Raw genomic sequence first — 25,942 nt, 5'->3', positions numbered from 1 at the left:
ACATGTATGTGTACAGAGTTAACACACACACACACACAACTCGTTACTCCCGATAGGTTTTTACTTTGTCTTTCCTGTGTGCCTTCCGTGTCTAAGTATCTACGGTAGTGAGCATAGTTGTGTAGAAGTTTGGAGGAGGACCACCATGGGCCTTACAAATGCATATCTTTCATTGACATGATGATATGAATGAATCATTAAATGAGGTGACATGAACACCCTCATCTTTGTAGTGAACTACAACAGGGGGACATGTTATACTGAAAGGGTTCCCCTTAGGGCTGTTATTGATTAAATGCAGATCGCTCCTATGTTATCAGCAGACTGACACGGTGTCATCCATCAAACGCGTGGGAAAAATAACTAAGGCAATTAGTGGCCCGCTACCGCCAGCTACCTTATAATCACACTGGGAGTTTCTGAATTAATCTCAGCGGCAAGGCCAACGTGACAGCGACATCCCGATTTACATTCAGCTCCTTCCTGACACACCCCGGAGAAACGACTCATTGTGTCTCTCATCATTTCTGGCCGAGGCCTTTCCTTTGAACTGCATGTTCACTGTAGATTAGAATTCCACAGCCATCCTCCAGGGCCCTGAATGGAGGAGCGGTCGGAGAAAATCGCTTCGGGCCCTGCTGCAAGTTTATGTCCCTTCTAGCTTTTCCTTTTAGTGCTGTTGGAGAATCACAGATCTTCCCTGACTTCTCCAGGTCGGATGAAATCAACACTTAATTCTCATTAATGAACTTATTAAGAAGGATCTACATTAATAAGGATCTGAGAAAAATCTCAGAAGCATCGACAAGCATGATGACTTTCACAATAATCCAAAAAAAAATACCAATTGTACATCTCTAGTTGGAGCTCTGCTAGACCACGGTTCAGCCTCACCTGGTATTGGCTTGTCTGGTTCCCCGAAGGCTTCCACTGGTTTCTCGGGCGTGGGCAGTGGGCGTGGCCGGGGCGTGACCACAGGTTCCTGGTAGGTGATGATGGGTTTGTTGACGGGCGGCTTGGGCAGTACAGTGTAGCCCATCCCACCGGGACATATGTCTTTGAACTTGGCTACAAGATGACAGACACGAGGGAAGATCAGACCACCAGATAAACCATGTGTAACGTTAGAGTATATTCTGCATGGTAGTGGCTTCACGTTTGACAGAGCTAATTTAGATATGGAGTAGAACAGGTTTAGGTCTTTCATCAAAAGTGGCCAATTTCATATGATCCGCTTTCGTTATAAAACATTGCCCTGTTATTCTCCCCAAAAAAATGTTTAGCAAAATTACCCTCAAGTGTCTGACACCAAAGGAAGGTTGTTACTTTAAGAAGCTGTTTGTAAATACTTACAATACACTACTTCAACACAAAAATAGAAAAATACAGGCTTCCCTTATTTGTGGCTTGGGCATGAAGGTAGTGTAGGTAGGTACATCTCTGGTCCTCAATGGCGAGCTGGTTCAGTGTAAACGTGTCATATTTACTTTTATAAGCCTATTTAGTCCAAAGCCATTGGTCAACCATACAACCAGAACACACGGTAGATCCAGAGGATGTTAAGAGGAGTATTTTATATTTCCTTTCCGAGTCCAGCCAATGCGTCCTGGAACGCTGTGTGAAACTCAGGCCCAGGGAGAGACAGGACACGGCCGCGTTCCAACACTTGATTTTGTTGGCTCGACGGAAGGTCCCTTGTTAAGAAGGTGTACCATATAAACACACCACGCAAACACTGCCTCTTTGTTGCTGCGCGGAGCAGCTGGCTATCACAGTCAAAAAAACGAGGAAATTGAGAAAGACCGAAACCCAAAAGGAGCCCAGAACCAAGATACAGACATGTTGACCGAAAGTGATAAGGCGGAAAAAACGACCGGACAAAGGTGGTTGTTGTTGTGGTAGCCACCTGTAATGCATCTAAAAGCAACTACTGTACTAGCAAAGCAGGGGACCACATGCAGACAGGAAGTGTGGGGGGTGATACAGGAAGAGGACTCTTGGTCCTACCCGGGTTTCTTTAACACAGGCCCCTTGTTCATGATCGCCGTTCTTTGCGTTGACGATCCTTTCCGCCCGCATACTTACTACCAGGTCACCTTCGCTACAGTGGGTCCCTCTGGGGGACATGAAGGTGGGGAACCTTACCTGTTCCGGGGAGGGGGCAGGGGTCACAGCGCGGACCCCAGGCCTTTCCCACGCTGCAGCAGCACAGCTGTTTGCTCAGCTGGGCCGAGACCGGGTGCAAACACTGCTTCCCAGTGGTGACCAAGCGGTAGCATGCCCCTTTCTCCTCCTGGACGGCTGTGTAGGCTGCAGAGGCAGGTGGTGGAGGTGGTGGAGGAGGATGAGGAGGTGGAGGAGGAGGGAGAGGAGGAGGAGGAGGAGGAGGAGGAGGGAGAGGGAGAGGAGAAGAGGTGGAGGAAATAGAGGTGGAGGAGGATGAGGAAGATGAGGAGAGGCGGGATGAGGAGGAGGTGGAAGAGGAGGAGCAGGACAAGGGTGGAGGTGAGGTGAAGATGGATGGGGGGGGGTGCAGGGGAGGAGCGCCAGAGTGCATGTGACAAACAGGAAAACAAAAATATATGGGAAAAGGGGGAGAAAACAGACAGGAGGACAAATGAAGCGCCCCTTCACCGTAGAAGCTCTGGAAACCACCGACACACATTCCCCACCCAGCAGGACGACCCAATCCCAACACGCAACCACATCTCTTACCCCATACCTGTCAACCCTCCAGATTCACCCAGAAGAGCTTCTCAATGCCAGGGGTCCAGAATACGCCCTATCTCACTTGATCTGTTATCCAATCATTCCTTCTAAAAACATTGTGGTGCTTGGCCACTCGTCAGGCCCTTGATGCTTAAAGAGGCAAAATGAAGAAGGCCATGATCCCCAGTATCTTGTGGTCAGATTATGATTGGCTAGCTGCAGTCCTCCGATTGAAGTGACCTCACGAAGGCTGCGCTGGCCGACTGTTGCTTGCCATGTTATTTCGTTTTCATACACCCTCATCTTGGTTTGGAAAATCCTCCATAGTTATGAGGTCTGGAGGTTGGCAAGTTTGTACATTGCTAAAACAACAAACTGGTAATAAATATACCCTGCGTATATATATATATATATGTGTATATCCCCACATATGCATCATCGATATGAATTCTAAGTGACAGAAAACCCCATGTAGCATATTTCCACATGGTCGCACCTACATTAAAATATACAGTACGAGTGAAAGCAAAAAACAGCTTAGGCCTATGGACTGACAGAAGGTTTAAGTATAGGTTTGTGGAAAGAAAATCGAAGGATGTCAGAGTTTCATGCCAATGCCTCATGCAATATAAAATGCAGCGTGCATGCGAATGCCTAGGATATACCAGTGCAGGCTAAATTAGAGGCTTGCTAACACACAGAAAGCCTCCAGAACAGGCTAACCTGGTGCCATGATAACGCCCTGCATGCTCCCAGTGTAGGCTAGCCTAGAGCCATGCTAACACCCAGCATGCTACCAGCACCATGCTAACCCGCAGCGTCGTTGGTTAAGTCTGTGTTCCTCTACTGTTGCACATCGCTCACAGCGCGCACACAGGTACTGGAAACCCAGAGCCAAGGCCCAAGCAGACGATGGAAAACCATAACACAGTAACCGGCCAGCTCACTGCCCAGACCTTGTGTGGGCAATGCTTCATAATCTGACCATTTTATAGTTATGGCAATTACCATAAGTTCAGTGAGCTGTTTTCTGGAGAAAGTCGGGTCTTTTCTTCACCACAAAGTAGGGGAGAACAGAACAAAGGTTGGAGAGAGGCGGGGCTTGTTGAAGCCTGTCCTAAGATATCATTGAGCTAAAGAGAAGCCCTTGGCAGATTACCTGCAGACACCAAGTTGCCATAATACAGATTTATACTGTGTGTGTGTGTGTGTGTGTGTGTGTGTGTGTGTGTGTGTGTGTGTGTGTGTGTGTGTGTGTGTGTGTGTGTGTGTGTGTTTCTATATATTCATATGAGGCTGTGTCTAGGTGTGCATGCTTGTGTGTATGCATGTGTGTGTGTGTGTGTGTCTTTGTGTATATATTTATGTGTATTTGTGTGTGTAAATGCCTGGATTATGCTTGCGTGCATGCATGTGTGTGTTTGTGTGTGTGGTGGGGGGATCATTAAATAAATGTGTCTGTAGAAAAAGTAAAAGCAGAGTTTCTGTGTCGGGATATTGTTGAGGTTTACGAACCAGCCAGCCTCAACCCCGAGTGCTGCGTGACTCTGTCCATCGACAGATGTTTCACTTTATTACATTTCAACACACATGAAGAGACAGATACACACACACACACACACACACACACACTCAACTACACTGACAAACAAACACACTCAAGCCCTCCAGCTTCTCACACACAATCAAACTTTTAACATTGACCAGACTAGTCTGGTTAAACAAAGTTGGTATATCTGAAATTAATTTTGGCAATCTCTCCGTTTCATTGCACAAATTTCTCATCCCTCCCTCACTCACTCTCTCCCTACCTCCTCTCAGCATGTTGAATCTATAACTCAGTCTAGTTCAACAAAAACACGCGAGATACATAAACAGAGATTTGCCGGTTTGTGGGGTCATTCTGCGTTCCACTACAGTGCTTGATATCTGGGGTGGTAGTAGGCCTGGGGAAGGGAAGGTGTGGGAGTATGGTCTGGCGGACGTCAGGTTCACACATCATGCTCTGGAACATGCAGTTTCAAGGGTTTCCTGGGATAGGCAAACATGTCATCGCTCATCGGCAGCAACATGAGCGGACATCCTGTGAATGCTAGAATTATGGCTAAGCATTGGGTGGACATCTCGATGAACTCCACGAAACACAAACAGATAATCCTGCGGGTTAGGTCCGTCATCTTTAGAGGGAAAGTCGGCCTTATAAAATATCACAAAACGTGTTATTGAAAAAGCATGCGGACATGATTAGGATTACAGGTTGGATTACATAGGGTTTAACGCCACTGGACTCTCACAGTGTGGATGACCGACAATCACGTGGAAGAGGCGAGGAGAAAACGAGAGTGAGGGAGGAACAGATGGATAGATGGAGAGGGAGAGGAGGTGAGAAAGAGAGGGAGCGGGAAAGAGAGAAAGAGAGTGAGGGATAGAGAGCAAGAAAGAGAGGAAGGTTGATGGAGAATAAGAGAGATATTAAACAAGAGACAAAAAGAGAGAAATGGAAAGAGAGAGAGAGAGGCAGAAAACAGGACAGCGAGAGACAGAGAGAGATTGAGATCTGATGCAGGTGAAGAACACTACTTACGTATGCAGGTGGCGAGTGAGGGGTCGGGGATGAAGCCCGCTTTACAGCGACACCGGTAGCTGCCCACCGTGTTCAGACACTCCCCATTAGGACACACCCCCTGGAGCTGACACTCGTTCACGTCTGTTCACCGCCACAACATCAACACTCTTGTTTTATGTCTTTATTTGGGTCTTTCTTAACCCTATTGGGCTAATCCTCTAAGTGGCTAAGACTTTGAAACATTTGGGATAATAAAAGATCCAACTTTTTGTTTCTGAAATGTGGTGATTTAATAATACAGAAAACATGTTGCATAAATATATAACAACAATACATACAATCTAAAACATATCAGAAATAATATTAAGAGCCACGCAACATCCAAAAGCTATATCCAATCAAAACCCCCAAGCGAACCAGAGTTAGCTTGCAGCAGTAGCAACAATGGGTATCATGTTTCTACATCGGCTCAGTGGTGAATTCAGGCTACAGTCCTTCCAACTGTAACTGTAATACATAGCTGGAGCCCCTGAAATAAAAGTGCTAAATTTGTTTTCTCCTGTCGCCCCCTGCCCTTACTTTAACCTTCTCAGAGAACACTTGCCTGCTTGATGTGAGTGTGTGTATGCGGTACGTATGTGTCTGAAATCCTGCGTCAATTCAAGCTATGATCGTAATTTTCCCCTGCTTTGAGTTGTACTCATTTCAGGTCCTAATACTTTTGTTTTATTTCTGCCTGGCCCTCGACTTAATCATCCGAGATGAGATGGAAAGTTGGATCAATGGTATGGATGGGCAAGAAAGAGAGGAGAGAAAAGGGTGCTGGATATGTACACAGAGTAGGGAACTGAAGAGTCTGTGTGTAAAACCCATAAAGGCTCAAGAAACACGTGTTCCCAGCATGTGTGAAAACAACCGAACAAAAGACGTCTCAGAAGGGAATAGTGGAAGAGGCTCTTACCTTGGCAGTGAGAGATGTTGATGCGCTTGTATCCAGCAGGACAGTCCATTGGAGGAATGGCTGGATGGGGAGCAGGAGGGAGAACAAGAGCCACAAAAAATGTTGTATAATAATCAACGTTGGCATGTACAAACAAATCGTGCATGTGATGACAACAGTATGACATTTACTTTAAAGCCCAAAGCCCACAGAGCGCGAATTTGTGCACATATTTGTAGTGCTCCACAAAATATTACCCAAATACTTTTGTTTTAATAGAGCAATACTGTCCATTACGTCATCTGCAAAAGGTTAGATATGTGGGTTGTGCTTAGAAAGCTAAATTACGACATATTTTATATTAAACATGAGGATGAAATATTCTGCTTTCTCTGCTTACAGTAACTACCTCCAGTGACTGTCAGTATTGATCTTGCACAAGCTTCACAAAAAACTTAATGATGAAACACAAATGATCTCCCTGGAATCAAACTTATCATAGGGTTGATGGGTAATTTAATAAGGGAATATCTTGGCTGGAGAAGAGCTCCTTGGACCAAAGAAAAGGTTTCAGTACCTGAAGCCATTAAAAGCCTCCATCACAAAGGATTAAGGTCTGTCCAAGGTTAAGGATTAGAGACATGTGGTAAAATCCATTTGAACATGGAACTGGGAAGCCCTTTCAGGCTGTAATGTGAAAAATGGGATTTACAAAGAAACAAAAAACTTGATTCGACCATACTTCAAATGCCACGCCTCCAGGCCAAGGCAGCACAACCAAGATAAAAAAATGCTTTATGTCCCTCAGGGCACTCTGAACCAGGCTTGGAGGAGAATCCGGACCAGCTTGTAAGCAGGGGGACTTCAGACTTCACTGGAAACTGTCAGACTAATGGAGAGGAGGATTAATAGCTCTGGCTTCCTCAAGCGTCGATGCGAACCAGGAAACACATGCCTTCCTATTGAGGAAGTGATCCCGCTGGGGACCTCTGAACAAAGGCAGACCAGGAGAGAAGTTAAAAGTGTTAAACTCAGCTGGGAGAAGCAACATCTAGCCCCTTCAGCTACGATGAAAAATATGAAGTTGTTCAAAACTCTCTCAGAAACTGTGAAATCTTTCACTAGATGACCTAAATAGCCCACATATATAGCCCATGTTTCGTTTTTTTTGCCCTAAAAACATTTCTAGGTTTCTTAATCACTAACACCAAATCACTGACAATTTAAGATATCAGAAACAATCCAAGTGTTTGTCCTAGGAAAATAACCGATTTGCCCCACAGGGATAACCCCTGAAATCCACATCCTAAACCCCCGGCCCGCCTGGTACCAGACCCAGCAGTCCCCAGCTGTCAGGGCCTGGTACCAACTGCAGGAGTCAAGTCACTGCTGCGGGTCGAGAGCTCCAGCAAGGGACGGACAAAGACCCCTAAAGAGGCTTTTCTCTCTCCTTTCCAATCCCTCGCCCAGTGGCGAGGTGGCACCAGGCAGAGCTCATGCCTGGAAGCAGATTGGTGGCTTGCTCAACCCGGGAGCCCACAGAACAGGGCAAGGTTTGTTGGTGTTCAAAGCCAATCTCCTACCACCGGCTAAAGGTGTACCTGGGACACAATGGGGGTTGTTTAACACTCCGTTCCTGGGGGCAAGCACTAGGAGAACGCAGGGTCCATTTAGAAGGTTCCTCTGGATCAATACTAAGTCTTTGTGGAAGCAGCTATAGAAGGCCGATCTGAAGTTACAAGGTGATACAGAGCAAGAAGTTGGGGTATATTATGGGATTTGGAGGTAGAAAGCACATTTTAGGCAGGAAAGTTAGCAGGGTTTCATGTTCTCCCAAATAATGAAACCATTAAAACTCCATTGAGCTTCAAGGCTTTTTTTTGGTGGTGTATTTTTTTTCTGATGTGCTTCTAAGACACTGATCGTTATTTTTCTCAAAGTCTTGAGAACCTGGCGCCATAACACCAGTGTTATGAAAAATAAGTCATTATGTATATCCAATTCCATATTTCATAAGCAGACCCAGCAGAGGTGAATTGCAGTAGAAGGACTTCACACAACAAACAGTAGCGGCTAACGCTAAAGCTCTCAGCCAACAATCGGCTTTCATGTACAGAAAGACATAATGGTGGGGGGAAGGGGGGATCGTGGTGTGGTGAAGGGTGGGCGGCTTTGATACTGATCTTGTGTGTGTGTGTGTGTGTGTGTGTGTTTTTGTGTGTGTGCGTTGGAGATTGTTAGCCTGTTTGTGTGTGTGCGTGTTTGATATTGTGAATTTGTGTGTATGTGTGAATGTGTGTATGAGTTTGTGTGTTTACGTGTGTTTGTGTGTGTGTGTGTGTGTGTGTGTTTGTGTGTATGTGTGTGTGTATGTGTGTGTATGCGTGTGCGTGTGTGTGGGTGTGTGAGATTGTTAATCTGTGTGTGTGTATGCGTCTGTGTGTGTGTGTGTGTGTGTGTGCGTGTGCGCGCGTGCATGCGTGTGCGCGCGTGTGCGTGCGTGCGTGCGTGCGTGCGTGCGTGCGTGCGTGCGTGCGTGCGTGCGTGCGTGCGTGCGTGCGTGCGTGCGTGCGTGCTGTGCGTGCGTGCTGTGCGTGCGTGCGTGCTGTGTGTGTGTGTGTGTGTGTGTGTGTGTGTGTGTGTGTGTGTGTGTGTGTGGAGGCCTGCAGGCTGGAGCTCAGCACCGCAAATTAGATTCTTATGAACTTCCTGTGGGAGCATTCATGTAACACGACCCCCACTCAAAACGCACTGACGGACACACATGGATATGCATGTGCACGCACACACAGGTTCACAAGCTCACATGCACGCACACACATAGATTCACATTCTCACAATCGCAGACACACAGACATATACCCACACACACACACACACACACACACACACAGAATGACAAACTCACGCAGGCATACACACACACGCAAACATTCACAATGTCACAGGCAAACACACACAGACTTGCAACCACAAAGACAGATTTGCATGAGCGCTCATGTACAGATTCAGGATTTCAAACACACTTTCACACACACTTTCACACACCCACTCCTTATGCCTGCGGAGTAAACCCATAAATCTATAAAGGGGAGCTATGCAGTAGAGGGGAGGGGGGAACCCTGGTAAAATTCTCTAGGTTACAACCTCTAACAGTTAAGACAAGGGGAGGGGAGGGGGAGGAAACGGGGGTTAGGGGGTGAGGTCGACGATGAAGTCATCCAAAACACCCGTCCCCAACCCCCCCTACCAACTCCTTCCTGAAATAACCGTGTGAATGACATTTGTCTGACAGTTTGCCCCCTTGTGAACACACCAGGCCGGGCTGCATTTCAGCCCTGTGTCTTGGCTCAGGTATTCTGGGCACTGCCAGCTGAAGCCAGCCAGCGAGACAGAAAGGCCTCAAGACTGTTTGGAGACTGTTTTTAGAAGAGGGCCGGGGGATTCCAGGGAATGGATCTGGAACCCATTCCGGTCTCCGGGAGACTCTGGTCAGATGTGGGAAAGTGTTTGTCAGGACGAACCGTACAGAAGCCTTGATGCCCCGGGAATATCAGGACCCACTCCGCTTGTACTCAATGCTTTATTTTCCAATTATTTTTGCGAAGAATGGGTTGATGTAAATAGCGTGTAAATGGAACGTTATTGACAACTATAGAGGAGAAATAAATGACCCATGTCAAGTTCTTTGCTTATTTATGAATGAGAATCTTTCATGCCTGCAGCATATTGATGAATACCCCTTCCAACCTGATACAGTCATAGCACTTGAAGAACACTATTATCTTCACGGTGTATAACAATAACGATGCATCTGCAAAATGATCTAGCTCTAAATGTATACCAGACAAATCTGTAAACAGCTGTGTATGGGCATTTATGTAAATGTATAACGCTTGCATTGTATCCTAGAATGTATGCAGTGTTAAGCTTGTCTTTACGAGTAAAGAAAAATGAAAATCAGAGCCACAGAAGCGACGGAGTGAAATAAGTCTGGCTTAGTTTTGACGACACTACGGCCATATATGGACAAAAGACGCCCCATGACGGAATATAAATAAACAGAGAGAGAGAGAGTGAGAGATACAGAGAAAGAGAGAGGGATTCTTTGGGAAGAATGTCACTCTATTATAACAAGACAAAGCCCACAGGACCGTGTTTTGGTGCAAGCTGATTGGTTCTGCCAAGATGAGGAACAGACCAGGAACGTAGGATTGTTTCCCCGGTGAGTCAGCACATTCAGAACAATGAACAACTCTGGAACACTACCCAAACCGCTGTTTTAATCCTCTCTGTGCCTTCGTAAAACACTCCATATTCCTTCAAAACATACAATAATCTATCCCTTCAAAACATTCACCCTATCCCTTATCCTGTCCAGTTCAGATGAAACCTTCTTCGGCAAAGAAGAGGGTTCACAGATTCACAATTGTATGTAGCCATGATTTTTTAACTGCTTTATACCGATATCATTTACATCAATTATGTAACCTTCAGTTGCATCCCTTTTAACTGTCTAAGGTAAAGGAACTCTTTTCAGAGTTGGGGTTAAAAATAACGGTAAATTTTGCGACTTTGTAATTTAGCAGCTGCTTTTATCTAAGTTGACTTACAGAGACTTCAGATAAATGTTGTTAAGGAGCAGTTGGGGGTCAGGGCATCTTGCTCGAGGATTACTAGGCAGACAAAGGTAATTGGGGATCAAACCCAGAAACAAATGCAGAAGCCCCCTGTACTTTTTCTTCACAGAGCGGTTCAAACTCAGGAAATAAGCGATCAGGAGTGAACCCCTTCCCTCCAGCGGTCTTCCTGGGGTACTCACATGGTTTATTGGGACACTGCTGGCACTTGTTGAAGCCCCAGGACGTCCCCACAGAGCCACAGCACTCGTCCTGCTTACTGAGGCCTGGCAGAGCCTTCCCACACTGGGCAGGAACACACACAGACAATGAGTAGGGATACACACACATAGACTAAGGTTAAGCGTCTTAGAGTACCATATTAAGCGCTATATACATTTCATTTATTATTATTATTATTATAGACACACATGGGCATGGACACACATAGACACACATGAGCATGGACACACACAGACACACATGAGCATGGACACACATAGACACATATGAGCATGGACACACATAGACACACATGAGCATGGACACACATAGACACACATGAGCATGGACACACATGAGCATGGACACATAGAAAAAAGAGAGGGAAAGGGTACGAGAGAGAGAGAGAGAGAGAGAGAGAGAGAGAGAGAGAGAGAGAGAGAGAGAGAGAGAGAGAGAGAGAGAGAGAGAGAGAGAGAGAGAGAGAGAAAGAGAGAGAGGGAGAGAGGGAGAGAGGGAGAGAGGGAGAGAGAGAGAGAGAGAGAGAGAGAGAGAGAGAGAGAGAGAGAGAGAGAGAGAGAAATGACATAAGCAGGACAAAGAACATTTTAATGCAGCTTCGAGAAGAAAATAATAAAGGGAGACAGTCAGAAAGATTGAACGAAAAGATAAAATACTTGTTGTGACATGAGAAAATACTGGCCTTAAACTCAATATATTTAAACGAAAACCCACAATGTAGACGGATATAATGTAGACACAACACAGACACACTTCAGCACACACACACACACGGCCAGGTGGAAACACAAAGATAAGAGCAACATAAACCTCCCTCTTCCCCTCTATCTCTCCATCGCCCTCGCTACCTCTCGCGGGCCGACAGACTGCTTATCGCTACAGGTGGTAAAACGTGCACCAAATGAACCGCTGATGCCGCACAGATAAGCGGGAGCGACGCGTCGATATCCGTAATAGACCCGGTTCGTACCGGGGCTCAAAAGACAGGCATGGCCGAGCGCACCCCCACGCAACAAAAGGCTCCCTTTTAAACAAGATCTAAACAAGAAACCGAGCAGAGCTGCCGTATAAGCGGGAGGCTCGGGAGATGGGAGTGATTTAGATATTGCTTTGAGTATCTCTAACATCCCCTATAACCGGGAACTGCATTACGATCAGTAGAACAGACACGTCAGTGTGGAGCGAATGCCGATTTGCTTCATTCAATCCCCAAAAAGAAGCATTGACAGATGGGGTGAGGAATAAAAAGTACATTTTCTTTTACTGGATCTAGTTTTGAAGACTAAATCATGGTTACTTTTTTTGTTTGTTCTATTTTACATCATTGCTCACACAAATAGCTCATTATGACTGCTTTCTTGCTGAAATGTATTCCCCCGCTTTGTTTTGCTATTTGAATACATAAATGTGGAACCGTTGTAACAAATATCGCTTTAAAAGCCATTAGCTTGTCTAGCTGTCAGCATACCTGGCTGGCCTGGGTCTCCTGGAAGCAGCGTCCCAGCTGGCTCTTGGAGGTGACGGGCTGGTAGCCTTGCGGCACCTGGTAGCCATGCCGGGACGGGTAGGCCACGCTATGTCCGTGGTGCCGGACCTTCTGGCTGCTCTCCACGTGGTGGTAGGTGAAGCTGGAGGAGGAGCCGGCCTGGGGGGAGGCCTGGTCCAGGGTGTCCAACTGGGACACCTGGTGGATCTGGACCGAGGCCTCGGGAGGGTGCTTCACGTGGATGTTGACGATGCCCTGGCCGAACTTCACTGGAGGTAGAGGGTGCACCACGGGACGCTTACATATCATGTCGGCATTTAGGTGTTTTGAACTCAACGCAACAAGAGCGAGACGGGGGAAGAATCAAAATTGGAGTTGCTACAAAAAAGTTTGGCTAAAGTAAAAAAAAAAAACTGCACAGAGCGTAGAGCTGCCAAAGGCACAGCAATGTATTTGCTCATTATCAGGATTGTTGTTTTTGGTGTTTTCTTACAATATTAAACAGCTTTGTTGAGTACTTGGTTCTGATTGGTCAATTACGTACTGTTATTTCTGAATTACAGACCACTGCTATGAATAACAGACCAAATCATTAGACCAAACCATTTTTGAATTAATAAAATAATGATTTGTTATTTTTGGTGTCAATTCATTGATTTCTTTAGTAAGTAGGCTTGTAATAAGCACTTTCATTTTAAGCCATGGCTGCTATACGGTCTATTCTCTTATGAGCCACCTAAGAAGGTGTTATCACCGGGTATGCTGGTTATAAGATGTTTAAGGGAACATACAAGGGAGAGAATAGTGGCAGTGCTTAGTGTGCTTGAATCCCAGCCTAAGGATTCTAAACCCTTATGTCCCCTAAGTTTACCTGTGTACCCCTACCTGCTCATTAATGCATAATTAAAAAACACAATTCACTGTGAGTCACTCCGGGTAAAATGATCTGCCTAATGACCAACAAGCTAATTTAATTTCCGCAAAAAACATGAATACATTTTACAGCAATGTAAAATACACTTAGTCCAAATCGAAACAGTTTAAACTAGAATTCCATAATCTTTCTCCAAGATGGCCACCGTGCAAAAGTCCTACTCTTTCCAAACTCTAGATTTTCCCGCCTCTTCTCTTACCGGAGTTCTGCCCGTTGCTGTAGGTCAGGGGGAGCGTGTGCGTGGCGTGCACGTGGGTCTGGCCATAGCCGCCGCTCTGCTGGTGCTGTCCGCCCTGAACCGCCACCTGGCAGAACTTTCCGGTGAAGTTGGGCGGGCACTGGCACTTATTCCTGGCACTGCACTTACCTCCGTTTATACAGGGGAGGTGGCACACCACTAGAGGGAGAAGGGGGAGGGAGCGATGGAGAGAGGGGGAAGGGAAAGGGGCGGGGAAGGGAAAGGGGGAGGGAGGAGGGAGGAAGGGGGAGGGAAGGGGAGAGGAAGGAAGACAAATGAGATAAGGAGGACAGACAGAAAAAGAGAAAGAAAGAAAGAAAGGAAAATATGCAATGCATTAAATAATACAGTAAACACACGCATTAGGATCATAACTAATTTAATTAAAATAGCTTTGCATTTTGTAAAGGCCCTATCACCATCATCATTGACAATAAACCCCATAATTTCTCACTCACAAAAAATGACAGAAACTAGATGTATGTACACAACAATTTCAGTTATCTCTCAATAATTCTCCTGGTTTTCCTGCAACTGTTGAACGCAGGTAATGAACCGAACTTGAAATTGAACACCAACATGCCTCAATCTCACTGTCCACCTCCTTGCCTATCTGTCTTGTCAGCCACTAAAGGTTTATTCAGCCACAAAGGAATTTCTGTGAGAGCGCCAGCTAGTCTCCACGTTCACGGCGAACGGTAGCCTGTTCTATCTACCCTGCACATAGTGGTAGATACTCCAACAGAGTAAAAAGGCTGCATAAATATTGATATCTATACTTCATATAACATCCAGACAGCTCAATGACAGGCCGGCAGTAACTCCCTTCAGGGGGGGAGAGTCTATGTGAGGACAGATTCAGCAGTGTGTCAGCCTGATCGTATGCTGGCCGGGTTTTTTTCCTCTCCCTGTATGAATACACATGTGCTTGGGTTGGGGTTTGTGTTTTAAGTGAGTCTGCATGAAGTCCTCATCGGTGTGTGACGGTCAGAACACTGAGGGAATATTCCTCATCTCTCCTCCTCGGGAGAGCCTGAAGACCAACAGGCAGACGACAGGAAGTCAAGACGAAGAGGAAAGAGTGACGATATGAGGTCTACAGAAAAACTACCGTAAGTCACTGCCGTCTTCTTGTAGAAAGAGTGGAAGAAAGAAAGACTACAAGAAGTCAACAAGGAGGACTACAGGAAGTCAACAAGCAGGACTACAGGAAAGCAACAAGAAGGTTTTTGTGGAAGTTTAGATGAAAGACTACTGCTGTCAAGGGGAGGCCCTTGACAGCTCACTCCAAAAGAACCCTAAAGAACCGTGGAAAAAAAAGAGCCATTTACTACCACTGAAATCCTGGAGACGTTGAGATCCCGCTAGGACCAGCTGTGCGTTACCTTGGGAGAACGTGGTCATGTCCTGCTTTAACTGCACTGTGGTATGGCTCTTATAAAATGCATCTACTATCATCTACTGAAACCCCAGGAGTCAGCCACTCTGCCTCGAGCTAGGAGAGAACCACACTCCGCGCACACTTAACTATGGACTTTCCTCTCCTGCGATGATTGAATGTTTTGGGCATGAGGGGGGGCGGGGTACGCAAGCCACACTGGTCATTGAAGCCGCAGCCTTTTGTTTACTCTGGTGTCATTCCCTCCGGCAAGAGCCAGGGTTCTCTGAGGATTTGTAGTGGTGACACATAATAACAGAGACAATCAATCTATCCCACCACAACCCGCTCATTATGGCGACAATAACCCAGCCGGACCCACACATCTCTGATCCACCTCGCAGAGCCTCGTCTCCCCGGCTTCATCTCCCCTCGGCTCTCCTCTGTTTGATCTCTCACTCTTGTCCTCTAATTCTGTTTCTTCCGCTCTTTCCTTCTCTCTGTGTCTCTGTCTTTATCTCTCCCTTTCAGATCCTGTTTCAATGGGCCTCTCCTTCTCTTACTTTCTGTCGCTCGATTTCTACAAAAAGAAAAAAGGCAAGAGACTCGAAATAGCGAACAGATGTCAGCCCAGCCTCGCAGCCCATCTACTTGAACTCTTTGTTCTCCTGGTCTGAATGCACCCTCATCATCGTCATCGTGAGATGAAGGGAATCTCCGGCTGGACCAAAACCCTTTTGCGCTCCGCAAAAAAATAAGTTAAAATAGCCACTTGATCTACAGGTGGCAAATAGAAACTACCAAATGATGATTTCACAGCACTTCCACCTCCACCTCCCCCACCTTCATCCACCAACACTGGCACCCGAGTCTCCCACCACATCCACCTATCACCTAAAGCACCCCCGTCCACACACCCAATCCTCCGCCGCCACTTACATCCACCACTGCCTCTGGCCTCTCTCACCAGCCCCATCCCACCAGCTCAATTCACCCCGCACCTCCATCCACCCACCACCCACCAGCCCAGTCCCCAACCCCCCTCCATCAACCACATGACCCCCACCCAACCACCACTAACCTCCTCCGATATACCTTCATACCCCACAACCTTCACCCCCACTGCCTCAGGCTTCCGCCACCTCCATCCCATCACACCATCCATACCCCATTATTTCCTTATTTCCTTGATCCCCGACCAACCCCTCCCTCCACTCCTACCCCCTCTGCCTCTAGCCTTCTTCCTAAGTGCCAGTTGGGGCCACTAATTGAAGCCCACATTGCAGTCAGCGCAGCCCACCAGACTTTTTACTGTAAACCACCTGGGGTGTGATGACGAATGACCACACGCCTGGCGCTCAAAATCCGCTGGTCCGATACTGATGACACACGACTGGGGGCTCAACCTGGGGCAATGACAAAGCACTGGCCATGCGCCAGGCAGAGATACCACAGGGTTCAGGTCATTCCATCTCTCCTTCAAAGTAACTTTCCTGTCTGTCCTCCCTCTAATAGACACAGGAGGAGGGGGGAAAGTGGAAGTGAGAGTGAAACATCTCTTGAAAATGATGGGGGGGGGGGGGGATTAAGACCATGCAGAGTTCCACATCCAATTCTACTTATTAGCAGATTTTCGATGTATGACTCATGGTGAGTCGTTCATTGGGAACTGAATATCCATCACTGGTCAGGTCCTTTTTAGGAGATGAGCTGTTACTCCCTAGCCAGCTCCTGAGATGAGAAACTAGAAAAACAAGCAAAAAGATACTAGCATGATATATATTCTGGTGTGTGTGTGTGTGTGTGTGTGTGTGTGTGTGTGTGTGTGTGTGTGTGTGTGTGTGTGTGTGTGTGTGTGTGTGTGTGTGTGTGTGTGTGTGTGTGTGTGTGTGTGTGTGTGTGTGTGTGTGTGTGTGTGTGTGTGTGTGTGTGTGTGTGTGTGTGTGTGTGTGTGTAGAGCAGGAGCGGCGGCCCCCAGCCAGCTCGTAAATCGGTCGGGTAGCGTTTCCCGCTCTGTGTGTTCTGGTTTCTAGTACAATCTTAGTTCAGTTCTGCACATATTTAGGGCAGAACTTATTAAGATGCACTTCTTGGCGGGCACACACACACAGTAAGAACACACATGAGCACTATACAACTACAATTAGATCAATTCCATAAAGGGTTTATAATGTAAAGAAATCGTTTCTAATTTTATAAATAAACACACACTCCCTCAACTGTTATAACAGCCAGCCGATGCCCCAACAGCCAGGACAAGAGAGGGAGGAACGGAGGGGGGGAGGGAGGGAGGAAGGAAGGTAGGGAGGAAGGGAGGGAGAGGAGCTGAAGGGGGAGGTTGAATTGAGGGAGTGAGGGTAGGATTGTGGGAAATTATGGGATTTATAGAGGGAGAGAGAGCAAGAAGGAGAGAAAGAGGGAGGGAGTATTGAAAAAAGCGAGAGTGAGAAGGACAGAGATAATTTAAAGAAGAGAGAACTTTCAAGGCCATAGGACATGTCTGGACAGGTAGAGGGAGTTGAAGTGCATGCCAGGTACCCCAGACGGTCACATGACCTCCGCGTCTGATGACAACAGCAGCCTCTATTCAGAGAAAAACTTCAAAATAAAAGCACACAGTAAAACATAAATACTGGCTGCCAAGCTCTTGTCAGGCAGTATGGCTGGCTGTATAGCACACTGCTACTTTTACTTCCAAGGACACTGAGCACATTTATTTTGCATTCAAGTAAGGTTCGATGGTCATATTAACTCAACCCTATGCTCATCGCAAGCCTTTGACTTCATGATTCATCTTGTTGGTGAACTAAACTAAGGTATAATATTGTAAAAAATATATTCACACGTAACAATACCAAGTATTGTTACGTATTAGGATTCGCATATGTATCTGTTGCTTTTCGTCTGAACACAATAGTTTGCCCTTGCTACGAAGGCAGTACTCACGCGTGAACACAAGCCCTCTTTCTCCCAGTTAGCCCTTCTAAACCAACACAACGGGCATTTCATTCTTTGATTACCAGATCCCCTGCTACGGTCCACCCTCCTCTGGTCACCAGACAGCTGAACCCTGGGCCGGTTCTGGGGGCTACAGGGTTTAAACATAATGACTCTGCCCTGTTATTCTGGTGGTTACCCGGTCATACCGATGTGTTCTGCTGAGTCAGACAGGAATGCCTCTGCGCTTGGCGTGCGTATGTATGTCAGAGAGAGTGAGAGACACGGCAAGACTCCTTTTATGGAGTGAGACAGCCTTAAGACCAGACGGCCTGCCAGCGTCTGTGCAAGGCATTAGAGAACACCCACGTACCACGCTCCGCTGCCGAGCAGACTTCTCATCCAATCCCCCACGGTGTAGGGACAAAGTGTAGCGTGAAAGTGTACACTTAAATCCAGTGTGGCGTTAAAGTGTGCACTCAAAGCCTCAGGGCACGTCTTTTCACACTGCCCTGAGGTATGATCGCCCGACTCGATCTCCTGCTATCTTGTTGCTGCAGCTTTCGGTTTCATTCATTTCTGAAAGATGAACTGTGAAAGGCAATTCTGAACAACTAGATGGGATTGTAAACGGCCAGACACGTCGTGAGCAGGGACTAGGTTGTGTTGTAGAATCATTTCAGCCTAGCGTAAACACTCTTCCATGCTAGACACTCTAGCATGGAGCATAAGATCAACAAGCAGAGAGAGAGCGTCTATCTCACAGCAGAAGATGTGTGGATCCAGGCTGTAGAGAAGATAAAATGAAGACGGCAGGGCAGGACGGTGTGTGGTTATAGGTTGTTTTTTACCCTTGGCCAAAAGGTCCTTGCTTCGAATCTCCAATGTCCAAGGTCTCACTGCAGCACAACAAGCGGTATGCCTATCCCCTACCCTGAGATATCTGTCATTTGCGTTTCATAACCAGATTCCGACCTGTATTCCAAATTCATCTTTTTGCACCCAGAAGGGAAGTTCACTGGATTCGCTGCTGTGAGGACAGTACACTTGGATTTGATTTCCAGAGATAGACAGAAGAGATTCTTATTCCAAGCAAGTGTAAGTAACAAAACACAAGATTATAGTTTGTCTAAAGAAAGCTGATAATTTGGCACAAAAATGCTTACAAAGGGAACTCCACTTCTGGATGCACAATGACGAATTTGGAGCTAAAGAACTTTGGAGGCAAACGTCAATTTACAGATACCTCAGCGTATCCCTTTAACGACCTTGCTGTACCTGAATCAATTTAATATCGGTTGCTGTGGATAAAGCAACTACTAAATAAACTACTAAATGAAAGGACGATATGGTATATAGTTTAGCATAGTAAGCATAGTATATAGAAAATGGTATCCAGTGTAGTATAGTTCATAGTAAATAGTAAGCCACCTACTCACCTACTCTGAAGTTGGGTGCAGTCAGCGTGTCGGTAGCGTGTCCGTTCTCGCTGATGATGGTGGTGGTGTTCCCCATCTCGCAGTTGTTGTGACAGCGGCCGCCCATGCAGGTCACCTTGCAGATAGTGGGCGTGAACACCACCTTGATGCGCCCCGTGTGGTTGCTCACTGCAGGCCGGGTCGAGGGGTACACCAGGGCCGAGAGGGGGGGAAGGAGGCAGAGGAGGAGGTACAGATTAACCCCCCGTTGATCCATTGGTGTCAATCGGCAGGATTTTTGACACTTTTGCCGTTTTTGTTTCAAATGGTGTGCAGCCCCACCAGCCCTGAGCTTATGTGTGACGACTGAACCCTTTTCGTCTAGCTCTGTGCGAGCGTCTCCTCGGTGTCTCGGTGGCTTCTAAATCTGGAGGGGAATCGCGAAGGGAAAAAGGGCTGCCACACAAGAAAGAGAGAGAAAGAAGGAGTTCAGCAAACACAACTCTGGGATGAGCTCCAGGTATCCCTCCAGAGTGCAGCGCCCCACAGAAGTGGTTGAGTGGCGTATCGTGGTGCCCTGGTTCATACCAAAAGATTCTCTTCTTGTTTTCGTTCCTTAACTCCCCCCCCCCCCCCCCCCCCCCCCCCCTTTTTTTTTTTTTTTACTCCCACGCCCTTTCTCTGGGTAACTTCTTCCAACAAGCGCTCCCAAAGTTTTCGGCACCTCAGACAGCGAGGGGGAGAAAAAAAACAGAAAGATCCCAAACGTATTTTCCTTGTGCCCACACAAACCTTCACGGCTCCGACTCCACGCTTTGAGGGTGAAGTCACACGTCGGGGAGAAAAGCAGCCGTGACTAGCTCCCACTACCTCACCGCCACAGCGACCGAGCCAAGGAAACAGGACTTTCTTACACGGTTGCTTATGCTACTGTCCTGTTTATAACACACAGGTTATTCACCCAAAGCACCCCACCCAGACTTGGCCGCCCCCCCCCCCTCCCTCTATCTGACTCATCACTCTGCCCCATCTGTCAGGGCCCTCCTTCATATTTCAGCAGGCACACACAGCGCCGGGTCTGAGCCCATATCAAAGAGCGGCCGTCGGGCCCGTCACCACGGCCTAAACCCTGAGGGTTTGGAGTCTAAGCGGCGGGCTTGGGAGGGTGAGCGCCCCGGGAGCGTTGCCAGCAGCTAGTAGCTGTGTTTATCAAAGCAGTAGAAAACCACGGCGCTACCAGCTCCCATATGACTAAATATTTACCTCCAAGGCTCAGGGAAAGATGGCGATTAGGCCGCGCGGGATAAATAAGATGGGGGCCGTTAAAAGACAAAATGTCAACACCCCGTGTGTTTTTGTTGTTGCTACACCAGGGACATGGGATAAAGATATCCACAAGGTTTCATAAACACGCTTGGACATGGTGTTAGCTGGCTGTAATAATTCTATATATAAATGTATATATTTATGTCATGGGTCTTCCGGGGGGATTACCTCCACCGCTGGCTGCCGTGGGACCTCCTCGGGACCTTGGACTGGGAGTGTGGTTGAAAGGTGAAGTTAGGGGACTTTAGCGTCTTCCATTTTAGAAGAAAAATATATATTTCTTGTATTTGGTCAATGATATATATATATATATATGTCCATTGTCAACAGACAAATATAAGGTTTGACCAAATTCAACATATGTATTTATCTTACATGATAGATTTGACTTAAAATTTAACTAAATCACCAAATGGTACAAAGTAAGACATTAACTCAGTGCAGTAGAATTCAACTAGAAGCCCGCACTGACAAAAGGGATTGTTTTGAACCGATTTTAAATATACACGATCTCAGCTACCTGTGTTTCTGCTGTGCGTATGTACGGTACATCGCCGAGAGGTAGATTGTAGGAGACACTACCCTGACATTACGCTGACTCTGCTTTGTAGAACAGAACCAGGAGACAGATAAAAACATCAGTGTGCGCCGTACATATCGTGTTCCCTGAGGCTGCTCTACGCCAGCCCAGAGTCTGCTGAACAGGAGAGGGAACAGGTCTGAGCTGTGATAAAGATCGCCTGTTCCTCCTTTACCCAGCCGCCACAGAACAGCTGTACTCCTGTGTGCTTCGGATCCTTCAGTTCTACTGCTGAATTACTACTAGTTCCACTATGGGCTTTGCACGTTTTGTACTGTAACTGTATTGTTAACACAGGTACAACAATGTACATTTGGTGACTTTGGGTGTGTCCTGTCTGTTTATGCATTAAAAATATATGCCCTTCTCCTACTGTTCTGTTCTATGTGTCTATATCGAGCTGGTGAAGACATGCTGAACCACAAGCAAAGTCCAGAGGCGGAGGGGAGGGAGAGAGGGAGAGGAGGGATGGAGGGAGGGAGAGGAGGAGAGAGGGGGCGGAGGATAGAGGGAGAAAGCAGAGAAGATGAGAGGAGAGGAGAGAAGAGGATGAAGGCAGTAGAGAGGCATAGGAGGAATGGATTCTCCAGGCCTGGTAGAGGCTATGATTGTATGCTGTCTGGAGATAGACATGGGGCCAGAGAAACAGACACACAAACAGACAGAGAGACAGAGGTACAAACAGACAGAGAGAAAGAGGGATCGATAGTGCAAGATATGTGAATTGACACACACACACACACACGTATAGACAGACGTTTATACAGAGAATGCAGATTGAAGCCAAAACCGTTAAATAAGCCTGCAGGGCTGTTCCTAGAGAAACACACTCCGTCTTTAAGTGTCTTCTTTAGTGACACATTGCAATTAAGAATCAATTGCAATGAAATATAACAACATAATTCCCTGGAACCTTTATCTTTTTTATAGTCTACCCTCAAATCACTTTTAGGACTCAATCTCTCTTTCATTCCCACAAATGCCTCATGAAACTTTCTCCCCTCGTTAAAACCACCACCTCCTCGTCCTCATCCCTCCAAGACTTTCACCCTCCTTTGAGTTAATTGTATCTTCTTTTGCCCTCGCCCCCCTCCTCTCCCCTCTGTAACCCACCTGGGCATCGTCCCAGTCTGCGCCTCTTGCATGGCTGGAATGAAGGGGTGCAGGTGTGTTAGGCATTTGGTAAGCGGCCAGTGACTGGAAGCCACACCCGGGGTCGCATCGCGAGACCCAGCCCTCGGGACCAGACAACCTGGTGAATATTCAGTTCAATCTGTTGCCGTTTCTGCTCCGCCACATTCCAAACTCGGATTGTCTGATGAGTGGTTTATCGAGCACAAGATGTCAATCAGCGTTAGCTTTCATCACACTTACAACCAAGGAAACGTGAGGGGGGAATGAGGTGTTGAACATGGTGGCGGCAGGATTTTACTGGAAGCGGGAATTTAATAAAACTCGCAGCCAATCCAATGGCTGAAGTTCATATCTTTCCAAGATCAGAAACTGAGAGGCTTTCTATAGGTTATACACTTTGCATTGGCCATTATCTCTCTCTCTCTCTCTCTCACCCTCTATATGTCCCTCTATTTTTTCCCGCTCTCTTGCTCTCTCTCTCTCTCTTTCTTTATCTCTCTCTACCTCCCTCTCTCTAATCTCCTTCCATCTCTTGCTCTATCCCTCTTTCTCCCCATGCCATCTCTCTACTCTCACCTCTTTATTACCTCTCTTTTCCCCTGAGTCTATCACTCATCCTCTCCCCAGATGCTCTCGCTCCTGTACTAGCGCTCTTTCTCTCTCTCTCTCTTTCTCTCTCCCTCTCTCTCTCCCCCCCCCTCCATCCATCCACCCTATGTTCTCTCTCCCACTCCCCTGGCCTGTATTTGCCTTTAGAAAATGAGTGTAATAATTCACTCTGGACAGCCCCGCACAGCAGGTAATGCTTAAGTCTTTAACTCATTATCGCCATAACCACATGCATCGCCACAGTGTGGTGCGTGTATGTGTGTGGGAGTTGACGTGTGTGTGTGTGTGTGTGTGAGTCTGTGAGTTGATGAAGGGAGGAGGGAGAAAGAGAAAGGACAATGGCCAGCTGTCTTATCTGCTGTCATGGCAGACAAATGGAAAACAAGCAGACAGAAGGGGTTTTAACACACGTAGCCTCGTCCCACCCGAGCAGGTCAGAGCCTAGATGGTCTGCTTCTTCGAGCCAAGGTGTCAGGTTATTTCATTCTAAATTGCCTATTATATCAACCGTTGTGCCTCAACACTATAGCAATAGATGGACTGTCAGGAGATACTCAGACACTTAACCAAAAGCTTATTATTCCATCTGTCATGTGTTGAACAGACTTCCGACGTTAACATGTATAAGCATGTTGTTACTGCGGTGAGCCAGAAACATCCATTAATTGAATTCTGCTTTTTGGCACTGTGTAGTTTTATGTATTTTTCCAGCCATTAACCATTCATGGTGACTGCTGTAATAGTCACCACTGACAGGCTGTCAGAAAAAACCTTGGGGAATGTTCCTCATTCCTATTTTAAACAGTCTGGGTTACTTCCTGTTCCTATGGAGCGAACCAGCACAATACATCACGGCAGTGGACAAAAAAAATAAGAATAAATTGAACAAAATAACAACGAGTTGCGCGTCATTCTGAACTTCCGCAACCCTAGCTCAGGCCATCTTCCTGGCCAATGAAACCTGAGGTCCCTGGCCTTCATGTTGGCCTCATTTAATCCAGAGAGTCCACAGAGAGGGAGACTGGTTCACACTCCTAGCGATCGTTCGTCTACTCTCACACGCTGATGCAGTTCCCCTCTAACCCGCGCGGTGCGTCGTCCGGACAGACGGATTAGGTGGGCCTGAGGGGTTTACGAAGCAATCTGGTTCAGGAGCGCCAGTCTGCCGTCAAAGCAGGGAACACACTACACACGTTGGATGGTCATCCTGGATCAGGAATGAAAACACCTTTCAGGAACCGATTTGGACTGTGTGGAGTGGAAGCTGCGCCAAGCACAACCACAACCACGATGACAGCGAGACAGTGTATGGTCTCAATAGCGTTGCATTCATACTGCCGATAATGTCTGCCACGGATGTTGATGTGTACACAGATCTCTGCATCAACATGTCTACTACTCTTGAAATAGAGCAGAAAACAGAAAACCGCCCCAAAAAAATCCCCCTCCCTTCTCTGCTCCCTCCTTCCCTCAATTTTTCCGCAATTGGAACGCCTGTGACTAACAGGAAAGATAGATTCCCCAAACCAATCAGGTGAGTGATGCCCTGATTGATCTGGAATGAGCCAAGAGCGGTCTAAAATGTAAATCATCTCATAGAGGTAGGAGTGCAGCCAACCAGAACAGAAATCCTCACAGAGCATTTCACTCCCTAATAGCTGACAAATGGCTATGGCATTTATAATAGATTATACTTGAATTATAGCTCTTAAATCTTACCCGCAGCACCTTTAATAAAGTACCATCTTATATTATTGTATCTCATTTTATACCGATATGATTCACCCCGTCTCCCATATGTTCCACATGGTCTTCCAACAGAATAGTACAGATCCAGTGGCTGACTCACCGAGGAGGCCGTTGTGGCCTGCCAACAGGGGGATGGCGTGGTCGGGCTGGGGCTGGCCGTGGCTCTGGGTGTGGGGGCTGTGCACATGGTAGTACTTGGGCTTCATCACGTACTGCTGGTTGTGGACCGGATGTAGGGGAATGGGCCGGATCCTGGTTGGGGAGGAGAGGAACACAAGAGAACAAGGGTTTTGTTGATGATTTCCAAATGATGATAATGCTGTTGGGTTTATTTGTATTTTTGACATTGTATATTTTGCAGGACTTTTTAATAACACTGTGTTTACAAAGGGCTCAACAGTGATCTAACAAAATTATAGGCAGATAAACCTCAATTCAAGAATTCCCGCATACGATGGGAAAAAAATGGCCTAAACGCTTGTCTAACAAGTGAGTTAGAAAACAGAAAACAGTTAAAGAGCATTTAATAATGAGTGTGAACAGCAAAAATCCCTGGTTGTTCTAATTCCTTGGAGTAACAGACCAAGGCTTTACATAATGCATGTTTAACCACCAACCGATGTTCATGAGACACATGAAGATAGAATATTTTTTAAGAATATACCATATACCAGAGTATTTGAATGTAGCCCTTCAGGTCATGAAAATAAAGAATGGAATCTTTTTAAACAAGAATAATCCCACCCCTTTATATATATAGGGTATATAAATACGCCTTCCTGCGTGCCCACGTGTCTGAGTGTGTCTCTCCTGCATCGTGAATCAACAGCACACTGGTGTGTGTTAGTGGAGAGCAACAATGCGTAGAGCAGGTCGCCTCTAAAACGAGTTAGCGATGAGGTCACAACTAGCGTCCATAACAAGCACCTTATACCCAGCTGTCGCCGGGCAGAGAGCTCCTCTGCACGTCCTTCTGACTGAAACCTTGTTTACCGCAGAGCGCCACAATATTGAGCGCTCCATGTCAAAACCACTGCGGCCTGAAGATGTACCCTGTACACCTGGAGCACTTCAGA

General features: G+C 46.7%; 1 protein-coding gene across 5 annotated transcripts in view; it reads right to left on the bottom strand.

The window, feature by feature from the left end:
- Positions 1-25,942, bottom strand: part of ltbp1 (latent transforming growth factor beta binding protein 1) — a 72,231-nt gene that overhangs the window by 22,811 nt on the left and 23,478 nt on the right. For 4 of the 5 annotated variants that reach the window (XM_056608798.1, XM_056608800.1, XM_056608799.1 and 1 more), the window contains exons 4-12: positions 24,967-25,118; positions 19,490-19,657; positions 13,697-13,894; positions 12,546-12,832; positions 11,038-11,140; positions 6,237-6,296; positions 5,294-5,416; positions 2,146-2,310; positions 895-1,068 (exon numbers count right to left, since the gene is read on the bottom strand). In XM_056608798.1, the coding sequence (XP_056464773.1) occupies positions 895-1,068; positions 2,146-2,310; positions 5,294-5,416; positions 6,237-6,296; positions 11,038-11,140; positions 12,546-12,832; positions 13,697-13,894; positions 19,490-19,657; positions 24,967-25,118 (1,430 nt within the window). Of the gene's footprint in view, positions 1-894; positions 1,069-2,145; positions 2,311-5,293; positions 5,417-6,236; positions 6,297-11,037; positions 11,141-12,545; positions 12,833-13,696; positions 13,895-19,489; positions 19,658-24,966; positions 25,119-25,942 lie in introns of those variants that run through there. The other variant, XM_056608803.1, reaches the window with a different exon arrangement.

The sequence above is a fragment of the Gadus chalcogrammus genome, chromosome 15, assembly GCF_026213295.1.
Source record: "Gadus chalcogrammus isolate NIFS_2021 chromosome 15, NIFS_Gcha_1.0, whole genome shotgun sequence".
NCBI classification, from domain to species: domain Eukaryota; kingdom Metazoa; phylum Chordata; class Actinopteri; order Gadiformes; family Gadidae; genus Gadus; species Gadus chalcogrammus.
Note: the sequence above shows the minus strand (reverse complement) of the source record. Positions and strands in the feature narration are given on the sequence as shown.